Source organism: Centruroides vittatus, unplaced genomic scaffold, assembly GCF_030686945.1.
Source record: "Centruroides vittatus isolate TY-2023 unplaced genomic scaffold, ASM3068694v2 contig_401, whole genome shotgun sequence".
In the NCBI taxonomy this organism is placed as follows: domain Eukaryota; kingdom Metazoa; phylum Arthropoda; class Arachnida; order Scorpiones; family Buthidae; genus Centruroides; species Centruroides vittatus.
Genome location: NW_027122216.1, coordinates 834,214 through 846,292, shown reverse-complemented (window position 1 = coordinate 846,292; position 12,079 = coordinate 834,214). Strand labels below are relative to the sequence as shown.

At 28.9% G+C, this 12,079-nt stretch overlaps 1 protein-coding gene across 1 annotated transcript in view; it reads right to left on the bottom strand.

Annotated features, from left to right (window-relative positions):
* The window catches only part of Eps-15 (Epidermal growth factor receptor pathway substrate clone 15), an 85,850-nt gene that overhangs the window by 64,374 nt on the left and 9,397 nt on the right, over positions 1 to 12,079 (bottom strand). Inside the window, 2 exon segments of the mRNA XM_067271872.1 lie at positions 405 to 494; positions 5,841 to 5,885. Of these exon segments, the coding sequence (XP_067127973.1) occupies positions 405 to 494; positions 5,841 to 5,885 (135 nt within the window).

Below are 12,079 nucleotides of genomic sequence, written 5' to 3'. Positions count from 1 at the left end.
TGTCATTCAATTTGTTAAACACATTCAGTCTTGATATTTTTTCATTAACAAAAAACTAATTTAAAATATTTATATGCTTCACTTGACCAATTTTATTGTATTCATTCACTCATTCGTTACAATATTTTAAAATTAATATATATTAATTAAAACATTAAAAATAGTATATTTATAAAACTACATACATTTTGTGTAGTGTTATAAATACTGTGTAGTTAAATTTTCATATATACATATTTATCAATAATATAGATAATATTTATATTTCTATTATAATTAATAAACCATATTCATATTTCTTTGATGAATTTTTAACATTGCATAAGTAAAGAAATAAAAATTTTTTTTTTTAAGTTTGTAAAAAAATCTATTAAGATTAATAGTACAAAATTTTAAACTTTAACCTTGCTCAAAATAGCATCAGATAAACCAGATCTTTTCAAAAATGCAGCAGCTTCCATAGCACTAACACAACCTGTACCTGCAGGATCAACCTATTTCATAAAAAATAACAACTTAATACATTATAAAGTACAATTCAAAAATAATTCAGATTAAAAATATATTTCAAATAATAAAGTATTAAACTTTATATAAAGTAATAAATATACATTTTATAATTAAAAAGATTTTAAATTACAGTGTGCAATCAAAACATATAGGTAGATGTACCAGTTTTGGCCAGTGTACCAGTTCTGGCCAGAAAACAAATTTAACTTAAAAATATAATCACCACATATTCAAATCTGTCCAATGAAACAAACTTTTATTGTTAACTGTGTGAACAGTTAACAATAAAAGTTTGTTTCATTTGTGATTATATTTTTAAGTTAAATTTGTTTTCTGGCCAGAACTGGTACTACACTAGCCAAAACTGGTACATCTACCTTACTTATTACACACTATGCTAATGTGTCATTTAATAACTGCACAATGAATATTAGAATATAACTAAGTTATATTAGTAGATCCCAAACAGTGTGCTCTGAAGCTGTTCTAAGTTTGCTGCAACATAACTTAAATATGATAACTTTTAAATTTTAACAACATAACAGAATATACTTCTATGCATTATCAATTATACTTTAGAAATTTATACTACCAGCTGACATAAAAACATATTATATGAGGAGTGTTCGAAAAGTATCGATTATTTGGCTGGGAAAAAATGATTGATAGAGATCAGAAACCTAATCCCTTTCAAAGTAATCTCTTTGGGCATGCATGCACTTTTTCCAGCAGTACCTCCATTGTTGGAAGCATGTCAGGAAGGCCTCTTTGGGAATGTTATTGCATTCTGCATAATGTCTTCTCACAACTCAAATCATGTTCCTTTCACAGCAGTATCTTCAGCTTGCAGAACAGCCAAAAATCACAAGCTAGATTGGTAAAGTAAGGAGCCTGATATAGTAGAGGAAATATTACATTTGGCCAAAAAGTCTGAATCAAATTCAAAGAATGGGTAGGTACATTATCATGATGGAGCTGTCAAGTTCCCACTACAAGTCTACCAAATGATTTCAACTTTTGTTTCACCAAGTTTCTGGCAAAATTTGATAAAATAGCACTGCTTAAGTCATTTCACCATTTCATGGCAAATAAAAATGCAACAGGCATTCACTACAAGCACTCAATCATATACTGACTGCCAGTCAGTATATGATTGAGTGCTTGACACTTTCTGTCAGAAGGAAAAAATTCATGTATGTTCATGAAGGTTACCTATACCTCCCAACCAGCAGACATGTCCTGATCTTTATTCGTTTCTGTGGGAAAAATTAATTATCAATACTTTTCAACCATATTACAAATACACACCACAGACAATTATAGAAAATAACAGATACAAAATATAATATGACAATATCCCATAATCAAAGACAAAATAATCCATCACATACATTGACAAACAAAGCAATATCACACATCATAGACATAGATGTACCAAATACTCAAGACATACAAAACATACACAGAAAAATTAGTAAATACTCAGAACTTTCCCATGAAATAAAGCTCTTGTGGAGAATGGATAAGATACTTATTGTGCCAGTAGTCCTTTCTTGCACAAGCATCATAACACATACACTACACACAAGTCTAGATACATTAGGGCTTCATTATAGCACATACCCATCACATACAAAAACTAAACGCTTTTTTTTGTCAGTTGTCACGTAGTCAGGAAATTCTTCAACATGGATGCATATATAAACAGCACAAAAACATAATAATAGTTTGCTATGTAGTTATGCCTTGATCCTGGACCAACATAGTGCTAAGTATCAATAGGTATGCTATACAGGATACATTCTACAACACCACCATAAAAGTAATAACTCTCTCATTAGTTATCACCTTGACAAGGTAGAAAAGCTTAGTAGTTTCAATAAATCACAGAGCAATGCAACAGAAGCAGATGTTTCCAGTAAGACCACCCACGCAAGTAAAGTCTATGGGAAGAAATGAAGTAAAAAATAAACAGCATTTGTTTCCCACATCAGAGATGGCTAATTTATAAACACCTAATTTTAAGTAAATAAGCATATGTGCACTTAAGCACTTATGTAGAGAAAACGAAAATGGTTGTGATACATTCTCAGCTTAGTTATTGTTCAGTTTAATAAGATCTGCATTCATGGGTTAGACAGACTCACATTCAAAAAAATCTGCTACAGTCACCAGCAACAAATGCAGCACTAACACTTTAAGAAGTGAAAAATGATGTTAGAGGAATTTAATCTGCGATAAAATATCTCCAGGTGTTAAGTCCAAAAGACATTCATATGGATAGGGAACATACAGTGGGAAAGGATGTCCCTTCCTACAACAAGTCAAGAAATAGGCAGTTAAATTTAAATGTGAAAGACAGAGCATTGAGCATGAGCCTGTCCTGGCTGTTCTGTTGAAGTCATAATCAAAGAAAATGTGGACAAAATCTACAATCTAATTAAGCAGGCCCAACAAATTTCCACCCAAAAAAACAGCAGAGAAACTAGACTTATTGCCTATAACAATTAAACAGATCACACATGAACACTTGGAGATGACAAGGATTTCAGCATATTGGGCAGTCAAAACTTTTGATTCCAGAACAAAAGCTTGTTTGTTGAGACCTATCTTGCAAAAATCTAACTGTACAAAAGAGATCCAGTAAACTTTCTGCTGTGGTTTGTGACTGTGAATAAAACTAGGCTCACCATTACACTTCTAAGACCAACAACAATCTTGGCAATGGAAGCACAACTCCTCACTGCCACCAAAAAAGACAACCTCAGTCTTATCTACTAAAAAATTGATGGTCACAGTTTTCTGGGATAGCTGCCACTGGATTTCTTGTCACATGATCAATCAATCACCAGAGCTTATAATGCAGATTTACTGCATAAGTTAATAAAGGCTGTAAAGAAAAAATGCTAGGGAAACTCAGCAAAATTGTCCTCTTCTACCAAGATAACACTTCCTGTCACAGGTAGTGATTTGTGACTCAAAATGTTATCTTGGTAGTTCAGCACTTCCCTTTATTCACCAGACCCAGCAACATCAGACTATCACATTTTCCCAAACCTAAAAAGTCACCTTTCTGGTTTTCATTTTCAAGATGATAGGGCACTGAGGCCTGATCAGTTGAACCCACTATTTTGACACCCTCAACAAAGACTTCTATATCAGGAAATCTTGCACTGCAGCACCATTGAAAGTGTGTAGGCCTATTGGAGGACTATATTGAATAGTAACTCTAATTTATTTCTCTGATATCACTCTTTCTGGGTTAGGAGAGGAACTTTTGGACCAACTGTAATATTACCAAAACAAATTCAATCAGAATTAACGCTTACAAATGTACATTAGTCTATTCTGGTTCAATTACTATAGTTACATACTATGGCCTTAAACTATAATTACAAAAACACACTTTCAAAACATAGACAAACAATAAGCTTTCCTAGGAAAGTTGTCTAGAAACACAAATAAATAACATTAGATAACAACTAGATAGACTGACACAATACACTAAAAACAAAATTATACCAAACTTAATAAAGGAAATTAGAAAAATATTCAAGAAAATTACAATAAACAAACACAATATGCAAATTTCAAGAACACATCTTCAGTATTGCATGCTTGGAAGGCTATGAATATTTATAATCTTATTGGGATACAATTTGAAAAAATCATAGGCCTATAAATTTCCACTGTCATCCATCCATCTTTCCTTGATCTTGAGAATGGAGTTAGATAGATGAAATCAGAGACCAAATGAAACCATAAGGGCAGGAGGCCCTAATTAACTATATACAAACTCTGATGCAAACCAGAAGTCATATTATTTCAATTCAAAACTTCCCCTGAAAGTAGTTAATAGATGACTGGCACAACTCTATTGTTAAAGGAAAAGAATGATGTACAGGGACAAGACACTACTAATAATTTGAAGTGGAGACCATATATTTTAAATTAAATTAATTAAAAATTGCAGCTCAGCATTGTGATGATGTCACAATAAATAATTGCTCATTTATAGTTTTAGCTATTTTTATATTTGTGTTTTTATTTGTACTTATACCTTATATATGTACTGTACTTTATTTAATCCCTGTTATATTGTTTTGTATCTTATTTTGATTTCATTTTATCTTTCTTCAACATTCTTTTATGCAAGCAACCACCAGCACAAATTTAACAAGTTCTATTTTACTTAAATTTTGTTTTTTGAATTTTATTCTATGTAGCATTCCATAATCTGAAGATGGCTGTTAAAGACAGTTGAAAATGTTTGTTCTTATAATAAATTGGTTTACTTTAACTGGATTTCAAGCATTAGTTGATGCTTTTAATGTATCTCATCTAGTTTTTCAGTACCTTTTAACTAACAAAAAATGGACAATTTAAATATCAATTGACTCCAGAAGTGAATGTTTTAAACTCATTCAAACAATTTATTGACATCTTAATCATTTTTAATTATAATTATTTTCTAATTTTACAATTGAATTTATAATTACATTTACAAATTCTATATATAAAATTATATTAAAACATTAAATGCAGACAGATTAAATAATAGCTTCATTATAGAGATTATTATAGTGTCAACCCTTTCCATTGCATAGGGGAAATGGCAGACGACCAGATGAGAGTATTGTTTAAGTTGTAACTTGGGCAGCTAGATGGTCAAAGTGGTTAAGGCATCAGTCTATTGCTCCGGGGAGTCATTTTAAGCAAACAAAACACTCCAGAAATTTTTTATTTAATTATAGTCTATTTACTTACCTCTCTTAATGTTATCAATTTATTATCATCATCAGTATAAATGTTTCAAAATTATTATAATATGCAGATTCTACTGTATTTTATAAATGTGTAATATTTGAATGTCAGATAATTTTTGATCTTATTTATATTATGTTTTAAGTATAAGAAGTTTATTGATTTTTCCAAGTTAATTTTAATACCTATTAAATATTTCATACATTAATTTAATATACTTATGTTAAAGAATTTGCAGTTGAATATACTTATATTAAAGAATAAAATATATACACTATGTTGATATTTCAGAAAGATTATTTATAGATATTAATTAAAAGATAATGCAAGATATATCTTTATAAATCAAAAATTTTTTGATGAAAATAATAATTGTTATTTTTAGTTTTTTTTAGTGGTATTATTTTATCAAATATAAGACTAGTCCTATATCAAAGATAAAGCAACAGGATATTTGAAACTTTTATGATAATCTAATAATGAATAAGTAAATGCACAAATGAAAGTTTGATGGTAGAATGTTGAATAAATACATTTAAAATATAATAAATTAAAATTTTTTATACCTGTTGATACAGTGCTTCATATAGGGGTGCATGACTCCCAGCTATCTAAATTCAAAATAATGTTATACATTAGAATATAAAAATCTTAATAAAATTTAAAACAGTAGCATGAATATAGAAATTAAGTTAATTTATATTATATAAATTAAACCTGAAAACAAAATAATAATTATTGTATTTCAAAAATTAATCTATTAAATTATATATAATTTATAATCAATTTTATACTTAAGAAACCATAACAATTTATTTGAATAACTTTAATTTAATTATTTACTTATTTTTAAGTTTTTTTCACTATATCAGAAATGAGAAATACTTCAGATGAGAAGAGCAGGAATGTATAAAATCTCATTAACTGCTGAAAAAAGAAAAACCTACTAGATATTACATAGGTAGAACTGCTAAACCACTGAGCACAAGATTGAAGGAGCATAAGATGCTCCATTTTGACAACCCTAGTGCAAGTGACTAGAAATGAAGTCCAAATATGTTAAAATAATGCATAGATAGTATCACCCAACTCAGACTTTCTATTGTTAAAAATAATAGTAGAATTAATAATAGTATTAAATAATGATAAAGTGATCAACACCAAGAAAGAGGGCAGTGAGCTTGATCTTTGGACATGGGCATTGTCAAAGCAACAGATGAAGTGGCACTGCAACAAAGCAGACTATCTAAGCCAGTGATTCTCAACCTTTTTTTCATCATGGTACACTTTTAATAATTTAAAAATTTGGCGGCGCACACAGTTATTTTGGTAAGTACCACAGGACAACCAGAGACATCATAACAGTGATTTTTAAATGCAGATGGTTATTTAGGTCACATTTTCTAAATGTCTTAGTAACTACTGGCAGTTACTGGTAACACCATTTACAATTTCTAAACGAACCCTAGGAAAATAGAACCAATTAAACCCTAACACCAAAATCCAACAAGGATAAAGATCTATCTGTTTAACACCAATAGACAATAGTCATTTCTTCTTTTAATGGATAATATTTTGATGTGATGATCTAATCATTTTTATATGTATTATTTTCCTTGCTCTATCCAGCAAGGAAAATAATACGTATAAAAATTGTTTGGTGTTAGATTATTTATTTAGAAAAGTTCTGAAAACAATGATTTATCAAATTAAACAGTTATTCTGGCTTCTTATTGGTATGAGTGTCTTTTTGAACTGTAATATTTTAACTTATTCAAATCAATATCACATTAAGAATTTCATTATTTACATGAAATGTGGTGAAGTAACATATTCAATGGGGTGAAATATGATGGAGACAGTTCATTCTCATTGCCATTACACTAGTCAAAAAGGCTCATTAGGAATCTCAAAAATAATGGTCAAAGTTAGACAGAAGGCAAGTTTTTGGAATCTTTAAGTAGCATCCTCATCACCAAACTATATTGAGGATTGGTACTCATCTTGACTGGCTGGCTTTTATCTACTCAAAACCCTCAGAGTGCATCAAACCAGTCAGTCTCTTTGGATGATGGCTCAAGGCCTGGAGAAAGAATGGCTCTGGTGAGAATGCCAATACCATAATTCACAACAATAATTTATTAAAATTAGAAGAGGAAGATGAAGATAATTTTATATCTTCAATACACATATCTTTTGTATTTTATTATAAATATCATTGACCAACTTTTACTTTTAATAAAAATTATATTGAATAATTTCTTAATTATGGTAGCAAATTGCAACCCTTTACATTAATAATGTCCCTTTACATTAATAATAATTAATAATTAACCAAACTTTCTCCAAACAGTACATAAATTATAATGTTATAGGCCTCTTAAAAATTTCAAAATATATATTTCTTTAGTAAAAACACACATATATATATTAATGTTGTGTTTGTGTGTGTGTGTGCACATGTGTGCAAGTACACATGCATATTTTGAAATTTTTGAAAAATGAAAGTATGTTGTTACTCAGTTTATAATGTCAAAAAAACATGATAGTTCTGTAATTAAGACAGCTTATTGTGAAAAAGAAATAATATACACATAAAACAAATACTTATTTTTTATTTCTTTTTCATAACAAGCTGTCCTAATTACAGAAATATCACGTTTTATTGACATTATAAACTGAGTAACAACATAATTTCATTCTTCATAAAATTATGTAAACAAATCTATATTGATAACCTTCATCGTTTACATAATGATGCTTATCAATAAAGTGTTATTATAGCATTCTTAAACTGTTTCACATAAACAACTATTTCAAATAATATTTTCTAATTGAACTTTTATTAAAATTACAAAAATCTTTAAGACTCCATTCGAATTATCTTTTAGTATAGGCCTAGTCATCTATAAATTATACAAATCCCTTGTTCATGGAATTATCAAAAACATAAAACCAATGTTCTTTAACTCTTTCCTACAAACAAAACAAATTTAGGTCTCCTCTTTATAGCATTTTTAATTTTAAAAATTTTCATTGATGTTAAATTATGCGATAATATTTTTTCTTAACTAGTATTTCATAGCTTTGCTTTTCGATCATTTACATTTTCTAGATATCTTGCATTATTTGCTTACTTTTAGTTATAATTTAATCTAATTTTTTGAATAATCATGTTTCATAAAATAGTTTTGTTAATGGAGTTGTTTTGAACTTGTATGTTTTTATAGTAAGAAGTATAGTATATCTTCTTTTAAAAGATTTCGATTTAAATATGTATTGAAAAATTCTTCTAACAAGTTTAAAAATTAATAGTTTTCCTAAGCATGTCTAACTACAAAATAAAGTATTATATCTGATATTTCAAGTAATAAAATAACATAACTTTTCTTTAAAGTTTTAGATATTTCAATTATTTATACTTTATGTTCAGAATTTCATAATCCCTAAAAACAAGCATTTATTGAAAACTATTCTTTCAAAACAAAAAAAATCTTTAAAAAACTTTATGCATTAAGTTAAATATGCATTTTGCAAATGTTTGTTCTAAAAATTTATATACTCGTGTGCAACATCAAATAAAGGTTACAGAGAAAATACAATCTTTCTAGACAGTATATTTCTTCTGTAATGTTTGTTCTGATATGTCTGTTATTTGCAGGAATAATATTACCATTTTAAGGAGATGGTTAAATTAAGTACTATGTGTGGTCTACAACTGAACAACTAAAATTTCTGGTTCACTAAGTGAACCAGAAATTTCTGAGAACATTTTTAACATTAATTCTTATTTTTGAGTCCAGAATTTGTTTATTTTAATCTAATGAATAAATATAGCATTACAAAAACATTAAATCACATAATCAAAGCATTAAATGCCAGATTATTTCAGGCTATATTAAATCTTCATTTTATAAAAGCTTAAATTATGAATCAATCTGTTGAAATTAACTCCTATGAAACAAAAAATATAGCTTACTTCAAAAAGAAAAAATACTTTGTTGTGTAATGCTTTATAGTATGGTGAAACAGTATAGTCAACTCCTGATTTAGTAAAGATGGAGTTACTGGGTTGCAGATTTACCATGGTCAGTGACTGCAAGAATGCATGTGCATTGTATTGTCCTCAATAGTATGTGTCTAGTTGTTAAATTTAGTAAAGTCTTTAGTAAAGTCTTTGAGAATATTTTTAAAGGCTTTGTAGAAACAAAAATAAAAATTTAATTGTAAATTTTTTTATATATTTGGACTTGTGCTCTCAGCTGAAGTATCTGTTTATGCAAAAATATCTGATGCACAGTGTCTACAGGATACTACTCCATCCGAAAAAGAGAAAAGAGTTGTCGGACAGTTCTTAAACTCTTTGAATCTGAGACTTTTAGTCTTGGACAAAGATAAGAAGTTTGTTCTGTGCAGAAACAATGACTTTTTGCATAGGGCCAAAGATTTCCTCTTACAATTGGGATCTGTGTTAATGAAATAAGACCCAACCCCTTAGATGCTGAGAAAAGTAAAAAAACTTGTTGCTTTACTGAGTGTAACATCAGCATTATCTTGGTCTCCAGAGTCTAGACTCACTGGCCAATGTTGTATGTCTTAGACTATTCTTTGAGGTAAAAATGCATAAGTCTTCTTAGCCACTCCATCCCTTAGTGAATAAATATTCCTACCCAATGTATTTCCTATAAAAATCCCTTGCTACAAAATTGCTGCTCTCGTGCTAATTCCAACCTGATTGTATTTTCTTCTCTGGAAGCAAAGTCCCTTATAATTAGTAGTGTTGATTATACCTCCAATTTCACATCGTTTCTTCAAAACAGATGTGGTCTCTTTATACCTATCTGTGCCCCATTTTGAAGCAGTCATGCTTGCAAATACATTACTAATTGAAAATGGTTGTTGCATTCCACAAATACTGGGATTGAAAGAGGCACTTTTATTAATTACTGAGAACAACTATTTCTGTTTCAATGGTAATATTTACTTGCAAAGCAGGAAGTACAGTACCTATAGGCTCACCTCTATCGGCCATCTTGACAGAATTAGTCATGAGCCATAGAATTTAAAGTTTTTAGATCCCACTTACCATACATTGTCTTTGTGATTGATTATAAGCTATAATTTTCATATTTTATTGTGCATTTTACTTTCTTTAGTTTCCTTATGGCATATTGAAACATAGTAGAGTAAGTTCCAAGTAATTTGCAAATTTACCATGGAATTTAAAATACTTTGGTCTATGAACCTGCTAAATCAAGAATTAACTGTAGTTGATGATAATAAATATATTAAGTGTAATTTAATTATATTATCTTTTATAAAAGCGATATATAATTACATATAAGCCAAGCCCAACATATAGCAATAAACAAATGATACTACTAGATTTTAACTATGCTATAAGTTAATTTGGTTAATCAATTATAGGGATATGTAATTTGGATTAACGATAGTTGTTTAAGTTGCCATCTTGTGTTAAATTTAATAATTAAAAATAAATTAATTAATTTAAATAGTCTAGAAGAAAAGATCAATCCAGGATGGAATCAAACTTGCAACTTCTGCTTACTGTGCAGATGTGCTGTCATTTTACACCACCTGTATGATCTTTGCTTCCGGATCAATTAATTGATCAACCAGTTAAAAAACTGATTATTTTTCTTCCAGAATGTTCTGAATTTATTTATTTCTAATTATTAAATTCAATACAGAATGGCAGATTAACTGCTACATTTAGTCCAAATTACTTAATACTTTATTAAGTTAAATATCCATATTATAGCCTAATTAAAATCCTGCATCATTATTTGTTTAAAACAATACTTACATCATTCTTTTATATTATTTGCATCAAACATTTTTCTATCAAAATGCACACTTATTCCAAACTGTTAAAATTATTCTATAAGACAGCTGTTATGATTTGAAATAAATGTGTTATTTTTGCATATATTTTATATCAAACCATAGAACTTATGCAGCAACACTGCTTAATGAAAAGTAAAAGACAAATATATTTTACAAAAGCCAATAAATAAGCTACTTTTTGTATCTTGTCTTAATTGATGAATAATGTTTAGGTTTCTCTTCTCAAATTCTAAAGTTTATTGAATGTAAAATGTATAATGAATGAAATATATGTAGAATGTTGAAATATACTTTCAAAATTAAAACATACATTATTATTAAATTAAATTAATAAATATGACAACATATAATGCAGTTACACTTAAAATATTTTTGTTTATACATTTTTTTTTTTTATATTAAAGAATGCTAAGTTTTCATTGTTGTTAAAGTAAAATAGTTTTTTAATAAAAAGTAATAAACATTACAGATGGATACTGGTCCAATCTTCTCTGCTTGCCATGGACATGGCAAGCAGATCATGCTTTGTAAGCAGCTTCATGCTTACAAATAAAATAGTTTTATTTTAACCTAAAAGAAATATTTTGTATAATGTATAATTAAACAACATTATCATATAAGCCAACAAAATGATGAAGACAAAGCGATTTTGTCTTTGCTTGGGAGGTTCTGTTTTTCCAGAGGGGGTCAGCTTAGTGTGACACATCACCACCAGAATGGTCAGCCATCCTACTGAGACAGACCTGGATGTTAGCTACTGACCCAGCTCTGGATTGGAGCATTGTTGGACAAACTAATTCCCTTAAAATGAAAGGATGAGGACCAAATGGGAAATTCTACAGTATTTCCCTGAGAGTTTGGATTGACCAGTTTTCACAGAAAAGTTTTAGAGATTTCCTTGGAATGTTCCAAGTTCATGTTTATGTCTGGCTCCAAA